The sequence below is a fragment of the Mirounga angustirostris genome, unplaced genomic scaffold (genome assembly GCF_029215605.1).
Source record: "Mirounga angustirostris isolate CCGP_5_RB_7025 unplaced genomic scaffold, mMirAng1.0.hap1 SCAF_3, whole genome shotgun sequence".
Classification (NCBI taxonomy): Eukaryota; Metazoa; Chordata; class Mammalia; order Carnivora; family Phocidae; genus Mirounga; species Mirounga angustirostris.
In genome coordinates, this window is record NW_026991711.1 from 56,154,639 (window position 1) to 56,178,354 (window position 23,716).

The following is a 23,716-nucleotide window of genomic DNA, read 5'->3' on the forward strand; positions in this document are numbered from 1 at the left end:
TTAAAGTAGTTATCGAAACATTCAACTTGATGGTATCATTCTAGCAGTTCTCGGGAAAGGTCAAGGTTTGAATGTAAACTGGAACCTCAATAGATTTTTTCTTTGAGTTGAACCTGAAGGAAACAGCACATAAAAGTTTTCTGGGCAAATTTCCAGCATCGTAGCACATGAGGATTGCCATGTCTGGTAAAGAGTTTCAGGAAGAAAGAATGCAAGAGACTTGTGGAATTTTCTTCTGTTGAGGTTCTAAACATTCATAAAAAGCTTGCCTCTGTATTTCCCTTAATTAAGAGCATGGGACTTCACAGTTTGCTCTGACTTCTTAACTCTCTTTTCAAATGAAACAAAATTCTGTGTGTAGAGAATATGTATATATGTGTGTGTGTGTATCTGCGTATATATACACATATGTATTTATATACAATATATACAACACATGTACATATATATCGAATCCATTTCTATATGCAAAATCAAATAAGCAATGCATTCACATTTCTAAAGGTACAGCATGATGTATGGCGGGGGGATCTTGCTCTGACGCCCGTCCTCTCTGCAAGAAGCCCTCTTTCCAGAAGCAACCACTTCTACCAGTTTCTTTTGCAGCTTCCAGAGATAATCAATTTATATTTATATATCTATTTACAACTATGTAAATATTCATTTAGAAACAAATACTATATACACTGTCCTATGCCAGGCTTTTAAAAAAATTTATAATATGTCTGGGAGATTGTACCACATCAGCACATATAAAGCTGCTTCATTCATTTTAATGACTGCATGTATCAGCGCTGCATTATGGAATATAGTGTTTAATATTACATTCCGCCACATGAAATATTAATATTATGCTAATATTTATTGATTGATTTAATTTTAGTTTTATTTACATTTATTAATAACATATTAATATATAACCAGACCTCCACTGATATTTAACTTGCTATCTTTTGCTCTTAAACCATGTTAAAAAATAATGTCATTTGCACACATATGCGTTTATCTGTAGATGAGAAAGATTTCTAGGTTGAATGAAGTATGTACATTTGTAATTTTGATTGATCTTGCTAACATGTTCTTCATTTACATCACTGTGTCCTCAGCATTATAATATGTTCATCAAACTTTTTGATACTTACTAGTCTAATGGGTGAAAAATATTATCCCATGTAGCTGTGAATTGCATTGCTCTAATGTGAGTGAGGTTGATAATTTTTTCAGATGCTTAAGAGCCATTTGTATTTCCTTTTCTGTGAGCCATCTGTTCTTTTTTCTTCCTTCCTTCCCTTCCTCCATTTCCTCCCTCCTTCCTTTCTCTCCCACCTTCCTTCCTTCCTTCTGTCCTTTTTTTTTTTTTTCTGGGTTTCAGACTTATATCATTGACTGTAGAAGCTCTTTATATGTATAAAAAATTAGCCTATTGGGTTTATGAATTGTAGGACTTCTCACCTGCCCCCCATTCCTTGATTGTCGTGTATGTTTTTGGTGGAGCTTTTGTTTGTTTTAGAATGCTATAAATTTTGTTTTAATGTGTTGAATTTATCAGTCTTGCTTTATGCCATTCATAGGAAGACTTTCTCCATTCTAAGATCATAACACAAACTTCCACGTGTTGTCTCAGTGCTGTTATGGCTTTACTTTTTAAAGTTAATCATTTAGGGGCACCTGGGTGGCTCAGGCGGTTAAGCATCTGCCTTCAGCTTAGGTCATGATCCCAGGGTCCTGGGGTCCTTCCTGGGATCCAGCCCCATGATGGAGCCCTGGGTCAAGCTCCCTGCTCATCAGGAAGTCTGCTTCTCCCTCTCCCTCTCCTTTTCCCCCTCTCTGCTCCTGTGTGCTCTCTCTCAAATAAATAAATAAAATATTTAAAAAATAAAGTTAACAATTTAATTCATCTAGAATTTATTGAGGTGAAAGGGGTGAAGTAGGTCATCCTTTGTTTCAGATGGCTATCCAGTTTTCTCAAACTGTTCACTGACCCCACATCTTTTCTCCGTTGACTTGAAATGCCACCTCGACTGCACACTTGATTTCCATATGTGTCTTTGACCTGTTTGTAATTTGTTCCTCTGACCTTCTCACCTGCCCATCATACTGCCTTATGTGTCTGTTAATGTTTCAGAGAGCTGGTACCCCTGAGAGCACCTTTTGTTTTGAGAGCTACCTTGCTATTTTTGCGTTATTCTACCATACGAACTTTAAAGTCAACTTGTGTGGTAACATCAGCAAACTAAAAAATATATATCTAAAACTATATTTTTTGAATTGGGAGTTCATTCCATTATACACGTACAGCTTAGAGAGAATTGACACTTTTTTGATGCTGGCCTTCTTATTTACAATCATGGAATATCTTTTTAATCATAATTTTTCTTTTTTATTGCTTAGTAGCATTTCAAAGTTTTCTTCATATAAACTTTTGCCTATTTAAGATTTTCTAGATGTTTTACTTTTGTTATTATAATAAATTAGGTTTCTTTTTTTTTTTTTTTAAAGATTTTATTTATTTATTTGCGAGAGAGAGAATGAGAGACAGAGAGCAGGAGAGGGAGGAGGGTCAGAGGGAGAAGCAGACTCCCTGCTGAGCAGGGAGCCCGATGCGGGACTCGATCCCGGGACTCCAGGATCACGACCTGAGCCGAAGGCAGTCGCTTAACCAACTGAGCCACCCAGGCGCCCCAATAAATTAGGTTTCTTATGTTGTATTATTTTGCAGGTGAGTGTGTGTGTGTGAAGGCTATTATCAACATACTCATTTTCTACCCTGTACCTTTTTGAAGTAGTTTTTCTGTTGATATTTTTGGATTTTCTGGGAAAACAATCATATTATTTGTGAACAATGATAATTCTTTTTTTCCAATTTTGGTTCTTCTTTTCTTTCCTTATCCATGTCATTGGCTAATATCTTCTGAACAATAATAAGTAATAATAGTGGTGGTGATGTCTTGTCTTGACTTTATTGGTAATATTTCTAGTCATTTGAAATTTAGTAATAAATTAAAAAATGCTCACTCATATGCATGTGTGTGTGTGTAATTATGTAAGGAAATAGCCAACTATTCTTCTTTTATTGAGAAATTACATTAAGAATGAATATAAATATTCTGATTTATCATGATGATATACCACTTGGTAAGTTGCTAGAGATCACTTAATTGTACACTTGAAGTAGGTCAATTTTACGATATATTAGATATACTTCAGTAAAGTAGTTTTTGAAAATAAATAAATACAGTATTTTATCAATACCTTTTAAGTATCTTAGAGGTGATCATATGCTATTTTGCTTTTACTCTAGTTATATGGTGACTTGTTTAAATAATACAAAATCCTTATATTCCTAGAATAAGTTCCACTTACTCATAGTATGTTAATCTTTTTTATATACTGCTCAGTTCTGTTTGCTAATTTTTAAATTTAGGATTTACATAAGTGTTTATGGAGAAGGGAGATTCGTAAGTAGTTTCTCTTTTGTGTATTTTCCTTGTTAGGTGTTGGTATCAATATTATACCTTACTCTTTAAATAAATATTTAGAAACTTTCCTTCTTTTGCCTCGTGTGGAATAACTTAAATATTATCAGAATTGTCCCTTTAAACCTGCTTAGAATTCACCTCTGAAGCCATCTAGGCCTGTCTTTGTTTATTTATGTATTTATTTCTCAGAAGGGTGGTCTGTCAGGAGAATAGCCCTTTGACTTCCATTTCATTATAGTATTGACCTATTTATTTTTTATTTTTATTTATTTATTTATTTTAAAGATTTTTATTTATTTATTTGACAGAGAGAGACACAGCAAGAGAGGGAACACAAGCAGGGGGAATGGGGGAGGGAGAAGCAGGCTTCCCGCGGAGCAGGGAGCCTGATGCGGGGCTCGATCCCAGGACCCTGGGATCATGACCTGAGCTGAAGGCAGATGCTTAATGACTGAGCTACCTAGGCGCCCCTATAGTATTGACCTATTTAAATTTTCTGTTTTGTTTTTTTTTTAATGGAGTGTGATTCCTTAAGTATATATGACATGATACTTAGTAAACATCTTCAGGTCATACTGATTGAGTCCCTCCTGATGAAGGGTGAGATGATCAGTAATGTTGAGTTATTGTTTTTGAGAGTGGTAGCTCTTTTCTCATATTTGGTATTTTATGGTATTTAACAGTTATTTCTGCCACTCCCAGGTTTAGACAGTAAGGACTGTTCCATTTTTTACTGTTGAGATGGTGATATTGTAAACCATGATGTGCATTTACACTGCTCTGTAGACCACCATTATTATGGTCTTTGGTACACTTGAGGAAGAGAGCCCAGTTTTATTGCTGGTCATGTGGCAGACACACTGCCTGTCCTTAAGAGAGACACAGTTGATTTATCTTGGTCTTGTACATTGTAGGTTCTCAGTAATTCCAGTGAATGAAATATTTGTTTAGTATCTACTATGTGTGTGTTTGCCGAGATATAATGTTCCAAGAGACAACATATGTTATGAATGCAAAATTGAATTAAATAAATATTATGGTAAAGATATATATTCAGGCAGACTGAAGGATACAGTTTTCATGCTTGCCTGGGGGAGAATGACTTTGAAATAATTTCTAGATAGAATGGAAAGTAAATATTGATTCAGTTACTCTTATATCTGGCCTGTATTTACAAATTAATATAGAGCTAAAACTGTTTTAAGTAGTATTTTTGCTTTTCCGTATGAATTGGATAATATGCCAGGAAAAGGAAATCAACTGTGGAGTAACAGAGCTACAAAAAATGAAAATACTGATCTAAATTTAAATTATGCTTATTTTAAAACATTTAAGAAAAAAAAGTGTTGATAGTTGACAATTGTACTGGATTATATTGAAGATTTATTGACAAAATATTCTTTCCTTTTCTCACAGATTTATCTAAAAACAGACTGGTCGAAGTCCCAATGGAATTGTGCCATTTTGTATCACTGGAAATTCTTAATCTGTATCATAATTGCATCAGAGTCATTCCTGAGGCCATCATTAATCTGCAGATGCTGACTTACTTAAACTTGAGGTAGGTTGACTTATAAGATTGTAATCAAATTCAGTGAAAAAAAATCCAAATAATTGTGCTTTCATTTCTATCAGGTATTTTTTTCTCTTTGCAAATCCTGATCACCCTTTGAAGTAAATCACACAAAGATTATTTAAGAACTACCTTTCATAATAAATTTGTTTTGCCATTAATATTGTTTTTGGTGCTAGACTTCTCTGGATATCAACATGACAAGGTATTTTTGTTTAGTTTTTTTTACAATAATTTATATGGCATCATTTATATGTCTCTTTGGTGCCTGGTATATTGTCTTCATGTATTGATGTAGTTTTTGGAGGAGGAGGGCTAAAGGAAGTGAAAAAAGAACTTAGGAGTTGTGACAAATTGGGGCCTTGCCGGTCTTTGGGAGTTTTTGTACGATTGGATTTGCTCCTTAGTCCTGTCTGAGCCTGTTCCCTTTAGGCCACCTGAGAAAATTCAAGAGCACTGAGCAACTCCAGAAAGATAGGAAGTCTGCTCTCTTTGTAACCCCATTCAATTAGATCAGCATTTGCTGAGGACAGGTCAGCGGTCTGTATTAATTCCCTAATTATGCACAGCACGGTGTAACATATTAATGCCCCTGAGCAGCCCTGAAGTTAAGAGAATCAGCTTTCATAAGGCCTAGGTTTTAGACTTTGTGCTTTGGCTGTCAGCTGCTCTGGCCAGATTTTGGTTCCTTGTCTCCTAAATCTTTGACTCACACAGGATGTCAGGAGAGAGATAGGAACTGTTCAATCAAATCTATCTCTACTATGAAAACAAGTTTCCAAAGGGCAAACCAGAGCAAAGCCTCTGCTCATGTCAATGGCATTATCTTGGTGTGTTAAGAGCAGCACCTCATTAGCAAGCCTTGTGCAGTGTAACAAACATGGCAAACTTTAAAGCGCAAAATTCCCAATGAACCAGACAGAGCATTAACTTATTATAATAATGTCAATTATTTTTTTGTTGGTTTGTTGGTTGGTTGGTTGGTTTTTAGCTGACCACTGAGAGTTGGGGTCTTCTCTTGCTTTGTTTGCGGTCAAAAATGGGTTTCCACTGCAATACATTAGTTGTGCATATCCTTCTTGGGAGTGAAAAAAATATCCTAGTCATGTTTTTAAGTGGCTTGGTGAATAAGATGTAAGTTACTATTAGCATAACCTAGAGGCTTATATAGCTAACTTTCACTTCTCCAGGTTTCTAGTTCATCTGACCATTCTGAGTTTCCTTGAATACAACAGTCTAAACTATTTCTGCAACAGCACAATGTTCATTACCTTAGAATTGCCCGATGGAGCCAACCTAGTGGCGTCTATAAGGTTTGGTTCACTAGTTCCCTGAAACATCTGCCCTCTAATTCAAACCTGCATAGAGGAAATATCCCAAGAGCATATGCAGTTGTTGTGTTTGCTTACCTAGGTCTGTCCTTCTGTGACATTTTTCACCTCCAGTAGTCCTGCATGCAACACATAAGGAGATTTAACTTCGCACTCTTACACTAAGTCTATACGCAATGAGAAACTTTTGGGTATAGATGACATATCTCTTCTGGGATGATATGAACTATAAAATTATACAAACATGAGATAATCTAATCTTAAAATTTATATTATGTTTTAAAAGCACTAATACAATTGGTTTTGGTGTGATGATTTTCATGTTGGGCTTAGTCAAGAGTAGAATAATATTGCTACTTCAGATGGTAGAAAGGATATATTGAAGTGTGGGTTGCAGGATCCTTTAAGGCAAGAATGGAGAGAGTCATTGAGGCTGATGATGCTGAAGAGGAACTGTGTGTATATTGTAAACAGTTTTGTGGTGAATTTCTAGGTGATAGGAAGAAGAAAAAGATAAAGGGACTGTTGAACACCCAACTCTTTAAGCGTTGTTTTCTGTTTAATTCCTTGTTTGCCTCTATCTTTTCTTCCCTTTATATAGGTCACTTTTATTTTGTGCTTTCTTTGCTCACACCTCTACTTTAATATTACTGTGCTTTAAGACATATTCTGTAGTGTTGAATCCCAACTCTTCAAAGGATTGATAACTACATGGAGAAAATTAAGAAAAAGTGTATCTCTTACTTTTCAGAGGTGTTATACCAGGGTATATGAAAAGTGTATGTACATCCTTGGGGCCCCTGGGTAGCTCAGTCGGTTAAGTGTCCAAATCTTGATTTTGGTTCAGGTCATGATCTCAAGGTCATGAGATCGAGCCCCTCGAAGAGCTCCATACTAGGCATGGAGCCTGCTTAAGATTCTCTCTCTCCCTCTCCCTCTGCCCACCCCCAACAGCTCATGCACGCTCTCTCTCCCTAAAAGAAAAGAAAGAGAGAGAGAAAGAGAGAGAGAGAGAAAGAAAGAAAGAAAGAAAGAAAGAAAGAAAGAAAGAAAGAAAGAGAGAAAGAAAGAAAAAAATTGTACATACATCCTCCAAACTCTTTGAAAGACAGGTACACATACATAATTATTTTTGATGCCTCTTTTAAGTTTATTTCACAAGTGTAAGTATGTAACATAAAATAATAACATAGGGCAAGCTTTAAAGTGACCAGGAAAATGGTCACCTTGTTCAATTACAAGCCTTTAATTCCTGATTTATAGGTTTGGTGGGAACATGTCTTCTGAGAATCGGACCCCTGGAATTGAGTTATTTCTCTGTTTGATAGTGATTTGAAGTGGAATGCTATATTTGCCTAAAGGATTTATTGTAGCTTGTAAAATAGTAGATGGCTGTCACATCTGTTTATTTGCAGATATGTAATAATGTCTGGAAAATACCAGTGGCGTCTAATAAAATTGTTAACTCTTCTAAGATGCTGAGTGATATCATCCACATGATAGTGGTGTCTGTGTGAGTTCTTCCTGTCTCAAACTCCTACCCCACTTCCAGCCACCCTCAAGCTGGTGACCAGGGAGGGGGACATGTAGAATATTGTGCTTGTGTGTGATCATGATATATGTCCCCTCCTCGATATCCAGGATTGGGTGTTACGGCCTTTTCAGGTCTTTTCTGCCTGTCATGAAAATTAAGTCAGCAAAATAAAATATATTTCTTCTTGGGTATGGTGAAGGGGCACGGAGGACTCTGGTTAACTTTAGCCTTTGGAAGAGAGGCTGCCAATCCATTTACTTGAAAAGGAAGCAAGGGACTCCGGATGCTGTGAACATACAGCCTCATAGAAGAATTACCAAGTTGTCTTCAATGTAGTTTTTTTCTGTGATAAATTGGGTATTCTGCCAAGGAAAGAAGTTTATGTTCTAGACAGAAGTATATAATCAAATCATGGCATTATCACCAATTTAGATGCATCAGGGAAAATCTGCATAAGTTTCAAAAAATTAAAGAAAAAATAAATTGCTTTTAGGCATACACTTAAGGCAGACTGTATCAACCATAGCATGTTCTGAAACAGCTTTAACAAATAGGCAAGTTCATCAGCTTTTATAAATAAGTACCTGGAAATACTTCTCTTCGGTGGTACTTAGGGGTTTTTCCTCTTATTTCTATTAACTACGAATGAAGAGCTGTAAGATAAAATAACGCAGAGAAGCTGCTTTTCAAATGTTCACAGATTTCATATTTCTGAACTAAAATCAAACATGGTCTCCCTGTATTTTTAGTGTTTCCTCCTTTTTAATAGATCACATGTGGAAACCACTAGTTTCGTATGTTTCAAAAGCAGGAGGGATGCCATATGAAGCTACTTTGTGTTGATGGAAAACATTCAAAATAGATGACACCCTCTGAAATATATTGGGTATTCCAGCGGAGTAAACAGCCATGAGTATTTGATGGTCATGGTGATAAGGATGACAGTGAAGATGATGGTAGTTGTGGTGGTGATTATACACACTGCCTACACGGGTTCTCGGCTGTCGGGATCGCTCACAGATGTTATCTTTAAATGTCAAATGGCTGCTTAATGCCAGAAACCCAATTCCTGTCTTCGACCAGAGATGGGTTTGATTAGCACATGCAGAATAAAACTCTTCGCTGTGAAATACAGTGAAAAACACGTCAGCATTTTCCCACATGATAGAAATGTCAGATTCGTGGAAAACATTAATTTATTGCTGTTTATGTAGCCTGTGTTTGAAGGCTCTGGGCTTTTAATCTTTGCTTCTTGGTATTCACAACAAAAGGTTATGTTAGTTTAGTGTAGGTGCCACTGTGTTTCTTCCTGTTATAAAATGTCTTAATCCCAGAAATGTGGCCAAGAACAATAAAAATGATTAAACAAGACCTGTTCCTATATAGGAACAAACACTTTGAACCTGAGTTCCACAGGAAAGCCTTACAAAGTTCAGAATCTATTTTAAGGTGCTGGAGAGGTTGTGTTGATGAGACCCATGAAAAAAAATGTACCTTAGGAAAATAGAACAATCCAAAGCAGCAAAACCCTTGGCTGGAACCACAGAGATCCTATGAATCTAAGAATAGGGACTTCAGCTTTTGAAAGTTATTTTTCAGAGAGGTTCAGGAATAGAAGCTGCCAAAAAATGAAAGTTCTTTACAGCATTTGAGCATAGTGCTTCCAGAACTCTTGGTGAGTGGTTTTACCTTCTGAGGGTGAAACATACAAAACGGGAGCTGGTTTCTTCATATGAAGCCCCTGGGGCGCCTGGGTGGCTCAGTCGGTTAAGCATCTGACTCTTGGTTTCGGCTCAGGTCATGATCTCAGGGTCTTGAGATCGAGCTCTGCTTTGGACTCTGCGCACAGCACAGAGTCTGCTTGTCCCTCTCCTTCTGCTCCTCCCCCTGCACTCTCTCTCTAGAATAAATAAATAAAATCTCAAAAAAATAAAAAAGGAGCTCCTGTCTCTACCCGTCCATTTAGGAGTAGTTTCTGAGGCATTGCCTATAAGGAAAGGGCAGCCTATTGAACAAAATGTTTTCACACCATAAAAGGAATCTGGTTTGGATGCTTTTTCTGAAGCCTGGTATCCTTTTTGGCTGCTAAACAATGTGCAGAAAGAGCCAACTTCCTGATGGCCATGTAACCTGTATCCCCACATTCCTTTGGAGGGGTCATTCTGAGAAATAACCTTTAATTCTAAGAACATCTCACTATTTGAAGAATCCGAAGGAGCATCTTGCATACGAGGGTTGCCTCAGAAAGTACAGATTTTACATATTTGTTGTGAACTAAAAATTAATTTTTTTTGTTCCTAAGAATTTAATTTTATCCCTAAGAAACCACCTCTCCTTGCACTGACATTTCTGAAGAAAGCCTCAATTGTAAGATAGCATTTATTCTTTCTAGAAACTGAGAAAATTGATGGTGTCTTCCTACACTGGAAAAGGGGAGGAGTTTTGTTCAATTCAAGACAAACTTCTATCCCAAATCCTTTTATGAAGATCTTATTCTATTTTCAAAGGGAAAACGAGGTATTTTGGAACTGGCCTTTGGTAGCTAGGTTCTGTTTTATGATCAGCAGGAAGATACCAAAACACAGTGAACCATGTTGGAATTTGGAAGCATCATCTTAAAATTTGAAAATGTTTTTTGTAGAATGCTATAGTTGGAAGTGACCACTGGGTCATCAATTGCACGAGCAGCAGTGTATGGATTAAGCCTTGTCTTTCCTAGTGTGCTCACTGGGCATTTGTTCTCAAGGCAGAACGTAGAGACAGTGGTCCCTAAAATTTGTAATATATTTATGATTTGCTGTGCCTATAAAATTATGTACATTGGCATTGATAGCTGATGGGTTTTATTAAGTGTGAATGAGTTAATAGTAGGATATTTCTTACCAGATTCCATTCCTTTTAGTATAGTTCATACTTGGCAAGACTTCCAAAGAGGATTTTTCCATTATACATGTCACCTGATCACATGTTGTTTTAGATTGGTATTTGTATTAAACAGAGGAACAGAGAGACACAAAAGGGACATTATGGCTTTGATGGCTAGAGCATTGTCAGAATGTGTTGGTTTCTTTCAGTTCTGCTTCTGATCTTAATGGAGTTCTTAAGATCTTTGTGCTGCAGCTTTTCCCTCCAAAAATGGGGTAAATACCTACTCCTAATTGATTATATAGATGTTTTGTTTATAGTAATTCTCAGAGTTTTTTCTGCAAGCCCAAATGAACAAGATGCAAATTACATTTGTTTGTTTTTCTAACTAGACCGAAAAAGACCCTTCAAAACATTGTCATTTCATCAATAATCAACTTACTCTGTTTCCTCTAAGAACACCGTAGTTTGCCAAGTCTTATAACAAGTACTGTTAAGAACATCAAGAAGAGGGAAAGAGAAAAGGAGTGTATACACAACGATGAGGGTGTAAATTTTTGGAATAATCTTCATCACCATCATCGTCGTCATCATCATCATCATCTCTTAGTAGCCAAATAGGATTTAGCTGGTACACCATCATACTTGGGTCCTTCAACAACCCTTAGTTTAGATAAGAAACAGGAAAGTGATTTATCCCCCAGCCACACCAGTTCATAAATAAGAATAACAGTATTAAGTTAGTGGAATTTATTTTTATGGCATTTATAGTTTGCTTGGCATTTTCACTTTTGTTATCTTATCTAGATAACATTAATTATGCTTGATTGCGTTCCTTGCCCTTTGGGACAGTTTCATAGTCTTAAAAATAGTTGTTAGAGAATTGTCCAGGATACCAACCTAAATATTTAAATAAGGGAGGGCTTTTGTAATTTTAAAAATTTCTACTGTATCTGTAGTTGGTTTGCCTTTCTAATTCCTGATACTAGGAATTTGTGTTTTCCTTTATTCATTTTTTTAAAAGTTTGTCTGTTTTGATTGTGTATTTTTTTGTTAGATCAGCTTTTATTTTTAGTGACCAACTTTTTTAGGCTTTTATCTTCTATTTCATTGGTTTCTGATTTTTATCTATTGAATTTCCACCTGTCTATTTTCTATTATGTTTATTCGTTTTCTAATTTCTGGAGTTTGGGGTATGTATTCATTAATCTCTATTTTTTTTTTTTTCCTCATAGGAACATTTAAGGTTATGGATTTCCCTGTATGTAGCACTTTAGATGATTCCTAAAAGTTGTGATGTATCATATTTTTAAACTCACTGTTAAAACTTTTCTAATTTTCAGTATTACTTCTTTGACTCATGAGTTTGCTAGAATAGATTTTTAAAGTTACCTTTTAAAATTGATTTTTAATATTAGTGCATTGCATTTAGGGAATATTTTATTTGATGTTGATTCTTTACACTGGTTGAGATTTACGTTATAGCCTATGCATAGTAAATATTCCATGTGTGCTTGAGAAGAATGTATATCCTTCTAAGTGTTGTATGTGGGTTCCAGTAAATCCATTAAGTATAACTTTTTAATTTGGAGGTTCACATCTTCTTTATCCTAAAACATTTTTTGTCTGCTTAATATATATCTGTTACTTAGAGATACGCTTTAAGCAAAAGAGGATGATTGTAGATTTGCTTTTTTCCCTGTAATTCCATCAATTCTTAATGTGTGTATTTTAAGACCAAGTTATAGGCCAAGTATTTTAAGCCCAATTTTAAAATTATATGTCTTTCTTTTATCCTACTTCTGAAAAGAATGCTTGTGCTCTGAGAGCTCAGTGAGGCGAAATCTTGATAAAATAATGTAGCCAAGAATTTGAGCATGCGTGATAATCCTAAATTGCACTTTTCCCAGGTAGATAAATTAAGTCAAGAATAAATACCTACTCTGTGGTTCTTTATCTAGAAGCATTCAAGGGATTAAGTGTTTAGACAACAAAGGGTATAATTGTGATGGTAGCAATTGATTCTGTGGGACTTTTTTTTTTTTTTTTATCTCTTGCCATTTCTTAGAACACCCTTACACTCTCTGGACCAGGTGGACTATCAGGACAGATGGAATGAGATAATCTCTTTGAACAGTGAGAAAATAACCAGAAGATTTGGGTCACTTTCAGAGTTGGATCATGTGGAACTATGTTATCTATTAATCTAAGCATATCTACCTTAATCCCATGAAATCAGGCAGTGTTTTTCTGATACTCCATTTGGCAAGCCAAGGCAGAAAGGAATGTGAAAATAACATAAGAAAATTGACCCCTTCTACTCAGTGATTAATTCATCTGTTCATGAATAGAGAATAATAGATCCAGAGAAAACTTACCTGCCAGACTCCATAGGAGAAAAAAGTTGTTTTTTTCTAACCTCGGTGATGCCATTGGATCAATTAAAGAGTAAGTAAAACATTGTTTCCCCAGAGTATATTCTATAGAAAAATGTTCTGTTGGATATAGGTATACTTAAAAAAAAAACAAAAAACCCATAAAAAACAAACCATGTATTGTACTAATCTGCACTGTGTGTATCCAAACAACACAGAACTCTTCCCCCTTTTTTTGTGAGGCCTACCTATTAGCATCTCCCAGAATGGTGCCTTCCAGGACATCAGTTTGTAAACACTAATTTAGAAGAATTTTTATCATCCACTGACTCCTTTAAGAACTGACCTCATGCCTAAAAAAGGATGAGGTTAAAAAGTATGTTCCCTCATGATGTTATATTCAGTGGCCAAGTAATCTGTATGGACTAGATGTATTGAAGGGAAAAATGAAATATAAGTAGAAGACAGAAGGGCCCAGGAAACACTAAAGCATAAAGTGTGTTACACAGAGCTGCCATCCAAGTTGATTTATTTTTTATTTAGTACTTTAATTTATATATGTATATTTATTTGTTTGTTTATTATTTATTAGCTATCAAGTAAAATATGCAGTTTCTTTTGAGAAAAAATTAAATAGTGCAAAGTACAAACAATATATCAATCGTTCACCAGTACTCAAACATTTGTTAATATTTTGTGACATTTGCTTATAAGATTTTTTTTCCTTTTCCCCAGCTTCTTTCTTTATAGGATTGAACTTTTTTTGTAGGTGATGAGAGGATTTTTTTCAGAGGTTCTGAGAGCTCAATATTATATAATGAAGAAAAGAATGACCTTGACCAGAAGTCTGAAGCAGCTGAGTCTTTAAATTGTCTGTACTGAAATTTTATTGTTGAAATGCCACATTCTTATAGTTGAAATAATCACCCGTTAAAGGGTAATTCTTTAAAAAATGTAAAATCAGGACTCTCATACAAATATAACATCCATCAAAGGTTGTATATAATTCATTAATTAACAAAGGAGCCAGTAAGATGTTATAGCCTGTTTAAGGGAGAATTCAGTGTGCCTGAATGCACACGCACATGCCCACACCCTAGTGGGTTGGCTGACATGAATTTATGAATAGTTGCAAGAGGGCTGTCATCATTCACGGTTCCACCACACTCATCACAATTTGTCTGTGCTTCTGTGCACAAAAATTATTTGCCTTACTGTCAGTTTTCAGTTTTACAACAAGTTACAGGGCTGTAAAAAAACTCATAAGACGATGAAAGGCAGAGATAACCTAGAAGGGTATATTAGGTGAGACCCCAAGCAGTGATTTTTCCCATTTCAAAGTCACTTGCGATTTTCCTGATATACTAAGTAATTTCATTTATATCACTGCTTGCAAGAATTGTGCAGCTTTATGAACTATTTGAACAGGACTATAAGAAGAAGAAAAAAAATAAGCAATGGTATTCACTGGGGATTGTGAAACTCTTCTTCCATAGCCTGTGTCCCAGAGACTGTGAGAGGCTGTTTGTGTGCGGGCAGGTGGGTGGTGGAGCAGGATTGAAGAGGCAGAGCATGTGCTCTGAGTGCAGCACGTGTACCTTTGTTTGGCCAGGCATTCGAATGGGTGACCTTCAGGGAACGTAAGTGACCTGTTAGGAGTCGTGGCCCCTTCCCCCCGCACTTTAGGCCCAGGGAGAGACCACTGTGACCTCCGTCCCGAGAGGAGAGAACAGCCTAGAATTTTTGGCAGACGCAACCTTTGAGCAGTTGACAGTGGGGCCCAAAGTCTGCAGACACTTGTTTACAGTTGTTAGGATGAGCCTGGCATCCTTCACTCCTTCTTACAGGAGAGCATCCATAAAGGAAGTCTCACTTTATTTGCTAAGAGTCATTAATCTTTCATCTTATGTCTCGAGAAACCCAATAGGAAATACCTGCTGCTGCAGAATTTTTAAAATGAATGTCCGATGTTCAAATGGGACATCAGCTCAGAGAAATGTTGCCTAATCCTGTGAAGGGCTAAGTTTTAGAATTCATATCCATTTCATATTTTCTCAGAGTTTAGAACAGGTTCTTGAGCAGAGCAGGCACTCAGTAGTGTAGAAAAATAATTGGCTTCCTGTCAGCATTTGACACCATGGGCACGGTCCTTCTTGGACTTGGTCACAGGCTTTCCAGCTTGCTTTTCTGTGTCTTTCTGTTTCTTCTTTATTCCCCTGTCTGGACGTTCTTTCTCTTTCTTCACCTTATCACTAGAATTCCCCAAAGCTCAATCTTTGGTCCTTAAATCTTCTCGCTCAGACCCATGCCTCGGGTGTCTCAAATATATCCTCTCTCCCCTTGAGTCATTTGGACATTCGTCCTCATTTTCCCAATTGCCTAAAATTCATTTCCTCTTAGAGACTTATCGACTCCTCAAAATTCAGCATCTGCTAAACTAAGCTCATTTTCTTCTTTCCCAAATTAGCATCCTTGTTCCTGTCCATGCTCCCATTTTTCTTCAGCCCCCTAGCTTGGAATCTCAGAAATTATTTTTGACCCTGTCCTCCATCCTTTTTCATAGAAATTAATCATTGAACGACCAGTCTACCATTTCATTGCCTCCTGCTTGGAATTTGGGGTCCTCCTCCTACTGTTTTCCTGGTTTCCTTCACTTTTTATTCCAAAGTCAATGAAAATAGGCTGTGTTGTATTGAGGAAGATCACAGACATTAACATGAAGCCTGACCCACCTGGTTTCAAACCACACAGCACAGAGCAACTCACTAGCTAGGCAACTTGGACCAAGTTCTTTAAACTCTCTGAACAACATCAATTTTTGCATCTGAAAGTTTGGGGGCTTAATGCTTCAATTACATGATTGTTGTAATATAAATAAAATAGTAGTTGTCTAAGTGCCTACCTAGCACAGTGCTTTATATGTCATAACTACCCAAGGAATGTTTCTTGAATTGTTGAATCAGGTTTTGTGGTATGCTATCTATCATATCTATTGCAATATGGGTTAAGAAAAAGTGCAAAAGATCTAGTAAAGTGAGTGGATTTTCTAGTATTATTAGTAACGTGGATATGGTGCTGATTTGTAAAAGTATTAGAGTAGTTAAATGGAACTTTGTTATTATAGGCTGTCAAGTTACATGATAGGAGCTCTCTGAAGACTCATTTCCTTGGAAAGGTAAGTAGGAAAAAGAGGATGTATATAGATTTATATTCATGCAATTCCATCTGCATTCAAAAATTCCTAGAAATAAATGGAGAGACATACATCTTTTTTTTTAAAATATTTTATTTATTTGATAGCGAGAGACACAGCGAGAGAGGGAACCACAAGCAGGGGGGAGTGGGAGAGGGAGAAGCAGGCTTCCCACCGAGCAGGGAGCCTGATGCGGGGCTCGATCCCAGGACCCTGAGATCATGACCTGAGCCGAAGGCAGACGCTTAACTACTGAGCCACCCAGGCACCCCGAGACATACATCTTTAAATGATAGATAAAAATGTTAAAAAATGTTCAGGCATCTTAAATTTTATTATGAATATTTTGTATTCACTCAGTGTCCCTGGGTGGAAGTTGATCTGGGCAGCCTGTTCTCCTTTAAGTCAGTAGTATGGATATCTCTTTAGGTGGAGGAAAAATGTTAAAGTAACATTTTGGCTTGGTGGAGTCCCGTGGAGGAGAAGGTGGATAATGTAGGCATCCTTGCCTGATAATAGGAAGCTAGTGTCCATTTTACCTGGAACAAGGCTCCAAAAAGTGGGAGAATTACCTTCAGTGCCAATACATCTTTCTTAGCCATTTAGTGGTAGTTTGCCTATGTGCCAGCAACAATGTTTTGCACAGTGGTGTTTTTTGAGACATAGGGCTCAGGCCTCTACAGTCTTAATACTTTTTATTTTGTTTATTATTTTGTTAAGTAGCTGCAGTGCAGAGCTTGAACTCACAACCCTGAGATCGAGACCTGAGCTGAGATTAAGAGTCCGACGCTTAACCGACTGAGCCACTCAGACGCCCTGACAGTCTTAATACTTAAAACCCCAAATCTACATTCTTCCTTCTGGAGGTGTTTGGCAGATTAATATTCTTGCTGGCATCTGATACTGTGTTCTCTTTGAGCAGCCAGTGCTTCCTTGATTTTGAACACTTAGCTCCATTTTAGAGTGAAGGAAGGTCATGATAAACTATTAAAGAGGAAATTTAAAGTCACAGTTTTTAGAGCCTTGTCCTTTTAGAATTGATGCGCTCTGAGAAGAAAGGATATCCAAAAGGATAACTCGCCCCTGAACTGAGAAGGGGCGAGTTATCAACAATTACACTTTGAAATCTAATTACAGACATCGGCCGTGGTGGTTGCCGGCCGTGGAGAGTATAAAAGAGTGGAGTATTTTAAGCAAGGCTTTATTTATGCTTAGGAGGAGACTGATAGGCTGTTATTGTGGGAACCGGGTTCAGTTGTAGTGGCCAAATATGGTGCAGGTATGCACGCGAAAATGCACAGCAGAACGGCTGGTGCAGCCATTGGCCTGAATCCTGAGCTGCTGTGGACGCTTGCTTTTTGCTTCTTGCTCTCTTTTAGTTCTCTTTTCTAAAGCTGACCCTTTGGCTTCTCCAGACATGGCCTTCACGTGTGTAGAATGTGAAATGGATAGTGTTCCACAACCGGTTCACGATTTAGGTGGAAGGATGATTCTGTGTTTCTGGTCTTGAAACATTTTAAGTTTCCGGGTGATGGCCACCCTCAAGCTGTAGACAGCATAACTGCTTTCAAAGTTCAGTTTCAGCGTGAGTGCCCAGATGTTGTGCAAGCCCGAAATCTCAATCTCATGACTGCTTTGCAGATTGCGTGTAAAAGATGATGAAAATGATATTCATGTAATTTGTATTATAACATTACAGTCCGCCAACATATCCCAGGCAACTTGAAGCAGGGCTCTGGTGGTTGTTGGGAAGTGTCTCAGGCATCTGCTGATGGTGGGAATGCAGGGGGCTGGCTGGCGATAAGGGGAAGTACTCTGTCATCAGGGGAAGCGAGGGTGAGACATTTTGCCTTGGTGGGTTTTTCAGAATGGAGCCAGCAGGAAAAAGGAAATGGTTCTCTATAGATATTGTTCACTGATGTGTGTGTGTAAAGACAATTAACAGCCAAGTGTCATATGCAAAATAGAAAAAAAAAACCATAAAAATGTTACTCTGCCTTGAATGAAAGGCGAACAGGGTATGCAAAAAAGAAAAAAGAAAAAAGAAAAAAACAGCATAAACACAAAATTAGGTGAGGTATCCTTTGAAAGGAAACTTGCTTGGTTGGTTAAAGCAAAATAACTGCTGTTTACTGGAGGTCGTCATACACCAAGCCCAGACAAACTCTTCACACAAACAGGAGCAATAACTACTGCATACTTGTTTGCTCCTTTCCCGGGCCGAGACCCATAGAGGGGGAGCCTGGGGCGTCCACACCATGAAACCTGCCCTGCTTTCTCTGTGGCTTTTTAGATGTGAGCTGGGACGTTTTCTGAATAGGCTTGGGATGGTTAATGATCTCATGTCATTATTTCTGTTACTCTTTGGAAACCAAACAGTAAATGAAGATGGTGACTCCTGGGTATTCATGTTTTCCCAGAGACATAGTAGGAACCTGGCATTTGGAGAAGGTAGGGGAGAGAAAGTCGTTCATGTGCTTGTAGGTGCTAGGCTAGGTTTTCAGACCGGCCGTAGTTACCTTGGTTTCTATTAGCCTGAAATTGTAGAGCCCAGCCTGGTCCTACCCCGCACGCCTCATTTTTATGTTTAAGTGGTATATGTTTTCAATGAATGGAACATGAAACCATATTTTAAAAGTGGCTGAAATTTTAGCAGTTAGGAAATAAAATAAGTAACTAAAACTGAGCTAAGCACACGTACTGTCTTTTTGGTCACGTCCCCACTACTTTTGCCACATTAGCAGTCGGGTATGGTTTCATCTTTATGTAGAGATTTAATGTTGGGCTGAGCACTTTTGCACCCATAATCTCATGTCTCATGTTAGGTAAGTATTATTATGTATGTTTTAAGGACAACAAAACCTAAACTAAATGTTTGTGGCAGAGACAAGATTTGAAACCAGGCCTTCTAAGTCCGCAGTTGGTGACCTTTTCACTAGCTGAATAGGTGACTATGTTATAGAAGTCTTCCTATAAATTAATTTTCTGCTGAGTTCTACCCTCAATTATTACGTGAACCCATACACTAAAAAGAACCCATTCACTATTCCAGTAGAACAACAAAAAAAAATATGATACCCTGATAATAAAATCACATCTAAGAATATAGTAATTTTTTTTTTATTTTTTTAAAGATTTTATTTATTTATTTGACAGAGAGAGAGCGAGAGCAGGAACACAAGCAGGGGGAGTGGGAGAGGGAGAAGCAGGCTTCCCGCTGAGCAGGGAACCCGATGCGGGACTCGATCCCAGGACCCTGGGATCATGACCTGAGCCAAAGGCAGACGCTTAACGACTGAGCCACCCAGGCGCCCCTATAGTAATTTTTTTTTATCATCACATACTTTAGGGAAGATAACTTTCTGATAAAACCAATAACAAATAATGTTAAATACCACCATTAAGTCTGAAAACATGGATATTAACAAATGCCATCGTCAAAACACATTAAATTAAGACTCTCTAACAGTGAAAGCATACGGAAGTGACTTGGTTTGCAAATTCCTTAATTGAGGGATTAGATTAAGTGAGGGGTAGTGGGTACTTGAAGCCAAGAGAAATTTATCCTGTAAACTAAAGCTATCAAAAGTGTTCAAATTATGTTGAGCTGTCTTGTTTCATCTTGACATGAGGAGATAGACCAGTAAATCTAGTAGGGAATCATTCAGTTGAGAACGATGGAAGAGAAAGCATTAGCAATAAACACGGCCCGGTAAAAACCTAAGGCCTTCCCGTCCCTCCTCCTCCCTCCCTGTGCCATCAGCCTCCACCCAGACTGGGCAGGGAGAGTGACAAGAGATGCTGGGCAGGAAGGCTCAGGCTGCCATGACCAGATCTGTAATTTCTGCTTCTGAATGAGTGGCCCTTTTCCCCCCGACTAATTTAATCTTTTGTAATGAGTGAGTTAAAAATTTTTTTTTTTTTAATTTTGCTTTCAGATGGATCTTCCTGGGTAGATTTGAAAATAAATGTTGGCCCTTACCTTATCAGACACTATACAGCCTTATTTTAAACACTCTTTCTGCAGAGGGCCCGTTTTTAGCACAGAGGCCAGCAGGAGACAAGTGGGGAGCAAGATAGTTGTTTGCGGCCTGAGGCACTTATTTGCTTGAGAAAAATTGCTACCAGATGAGTGTTTCAAAAAACTCAGGCTGCCCATGTTGTCTTTAGTGGGTAGAGGATTAAAGGGAATGGAGTTTCTCCTGTTCTTTATAAATATTTGCTGGATAGCTAATGGGTTTTTGTGTGCATGTGTATTTCCTTTTTCTATTGGGGAAATTACAAGTCATACAGGAACATCCTGTGATAAAATATATGAAGTCGAGCCCGAGAGACTAGATCAATGAAACTGAAGAAATGTGACCCAGATCTGTAGCATGCTGAATTATAACTAAAGTTCTGGCATCTGGATTTATCTACAGGTGACTAACCACAGTATGTCGTGGGGCATACAGAAACAGGCTATTCCATCAGCAATTTTAGCATAAAAAGCTTGTACCCCCATCAAAGAAATCGTGCTTACATTTAATTATGCTTAAGTTTAAAATTAATACTAACTGTTTAAATTTTATTTTAAATTAGTACCTGTCCTAGAATTCCCATGAGCATAATCCCATGTAATCTAATACTGTGCTTCTGAATGAGCAGAGCCTTCATTGTGTTGCTTAAATGGTGTGATAAGTGCTCTCTTGGTTCAATATCTGTTAATCTGATGAGACGCCTGCATTACGGTGAGACTGGGAATAGTTTAAATCTGAGTCTCCAAGCAAAGAAACACAGGAAGAATCTTCAACTGGAACTGTTAATTCTATGAAAACAGGAATGTAGAAATTTTTGAAAATACTAATCTTTGTTTCCTAATTTTCTCTTCAAAAGGAAGTTTAAATATGGCTTCAAAATAAAAAAAAAAAATTTGCCTTATTAACATTTTAAGTAACCAATCCTCACTTTACGAAATTACATATTAATAAATATTTTATAACCACAAATTACATTCCAAGTTATTTACTTGCCACCTTTTAGTAAACTTCATTCTCTTTTCCGGAGATAGTGTCTAAGGAGCTTTTTATGGAGCTTGGAGAAAGCTCTCTCATCAGAGCACCAGAAAGTCCCTGTCAACCAGTCAGAATAGCCCCACGGGGCTCCTGTGGGTGGATATCAGAGGCTGGAAGATAGGCTGGTAGCCCTCATTCCCCTTCCACTGCCCTCAGAGACAGGAGAAAGTGCCAGGGCATGCCCATCACCCTTATTCTCACCTCTTACTCTAACGAGGGGGACATGAAGAGCCAGCTGGTCCTTCCAGTGCCAGGGACCCCCTCTGCCCCCATAGGGCTTTCAGTCTCCTCCCTCCCTCTGCTGGACCCTCTTAGAGAAACCTCTCTTTCCTGCTCCTTTCTGGAAATAGCTTTCTTTGCAGATCTGGGCAATGGAGGGAAGGTTGACTGTATCTTTTCTTGCTAAAACCCTATTACCCAGGCATTGGGTACCTGGAGCAGAAGAGCTATCAGGGTAGTTACAGGGGAGCACCCACATTAGAAAGGTTCTTTTTTTTTTAAAGATTTTATTATTTATTTGAGAGAGGGAGAGAGCATGAGTGAGGGGGGAGGGGCAGAGGGAGAGGGAAAAGCAGACTCCCCACTGAGCAAGAGGCTTGATCCCAGGACCCTGGGATCATGACCTGAGCCAAAGGCAGACGCTTAACCAACTGAGCCACTCAGGAGCCCCTAGAAAGGTTCTTTCCAGAGCATAACACCTGTTCTTTCTCAGCCCATCAGTTAGAGATGCCCTTTATTTAGCCATATGATTCCCACCTCCTCATATGGGGAAGTAGGGGAGTAAAACCTTTAACTGAAATATAATACATACAGAAAAGTACGCAGCTCATAATTATACATCTCAGTGAATTTTCATAAATAGAAACACCCATGTAACCAGTATGCAGATGAAGTTTATCTTTTTATACTGTTATTTATTTCTTTTTTTAAGATTTATTTATTTATTTTAGAGAGAGCGAGCGAGAGAGAGCGCATGAGAAAGCACGCAAGTAGGGGGTGCAGAGGAAGAGAAGCAGACTCCCCGCTGAGCGCTGAGCCCCGTGCAGGGCTCCATCCCACAAACCTGAGATCGTGACCTGAGCTGAAACCAAGAGTTGGACATTTAACGGACTGAGCCACCCAGGCGCCCCGTGATATTTATTTCTTAATTATAAAAGCACATTGTAGGAATTTTGGAAAATTCAGCGAAGTGTAAGGAAGAAAATAAAAAGACATTCATTGTACCTAATCCCCCTCAAAGGACTACTGATAACATTTTGGTGTGTTTTCAGGCTGTCTGTCCCTTCCTCTCACACACACTGATTTATGTGTGCCCATAAATACATGCACACTGTACCACAACCTTGGAAGCTTCGTACATGTGTGCACATACACAAAAGAAGTTCTAAATAGTTGACAAATAGATTTTTAGATATTTCACAGCCTGGTCATTGGCTTCATCAGCAGAATGGTGGGGAAAGAAAGGCAGGGAAACTGAAAACCATCTATCTCCTTACTTGATGGCAGGGAAAGGGCTTTTTGTGGGAGAGGAGTTTGAAATAAATGGCTAACATACATAACATGGTTCATTATCCATTATTTTCCCATTTCTCAGAAAAACTAAGCATTGATGATAGGAAGTTCAGACACTTCTTAGTAGAAAACCTCTTCATGCAAAGCAGAAGTGAGACCTGGATGCAGACTTTTGGGTCCTCTGTGAATCTGAATGTGAGCAGTTTTCTGGGTACTCTGTGAAACTGAACCCTTCGGAGCTCCAGCTTCACTTTTGCCAGAAGGCCAACTTTACTTTTTTCTTTTATTTTTTTTTAAGATTTTATTTATTTATTTATTTGAGAGAGAGCGAGAGAGAGCATGAGCTGAGGGAGGGGCAGATGGAGAGGGAACTCCCTGCTGCGCAGGGAGCCCCATGCGGGGCTCAATCCCAGGACCCTGGGATCATGACCTGAGCCAAAGGCAGATGCTTAACTGACTGAGCCACCCAGGCATCCCAGCTTTTTTCTTCTTTTAATTAGCTCCCTTGCAGACACCCAAAATGACCTTAACCACAGTGGCTCTTGTGTTAGCAAAAGGAAGCAGAATCAAAATGTTGGAAATCAGGCTGGAGGGCTTTTATAAGTTGCAGGAAAATGATCTTCCCCATCACTACTCACATGGACGGGAGGATGCCTTCATGGTGCTTGGACCTTGCTGAGCTTCCTGCTCACATTGTCAGGAAGAGAAGAGTTGGCACCAGCTTCCTGTTGCTGTTGGTGGCACAGGGCACGATGCCCATCTGCCTCCTGGCTGGCCAAGGACTCAGCTTCTGCAGGGGT

At 38.2% G+C, this 23,716-nt stretch overlaps 1 protein-coding gene across 6 annotated transcripts in view; it reads left to right on the forward strand.

Annotated features, from left to right (window-relative positions):
• Window positions 1-23,716, forward strand: part of LRCH1 (leucine rich repeats and calponin homology domain containing 1) — a 191,425-nt gene that overhangs the window by 87,902 nt on the left and 79,807 nt on the right. For 5 of the 6 annotated variants that reach the window (XM_045869457.3, XM_064586101.1, XM_064586100.1 and 2 more), the window contains exon 2: window positions 4,896-5,040. In XM_045869457.3, coding sequence (XP_045725413.1) covers window positions 4,896-5,040 — 145 coding nt within the window. Of the gene's footprint in view, window positions 1-4,895; window positions 5,041-15,032; window positions 16,333-23,716 lie in introns of those variants that run through there. The other variant, XM_064586102.1, reaches the window with a different exon arrangement.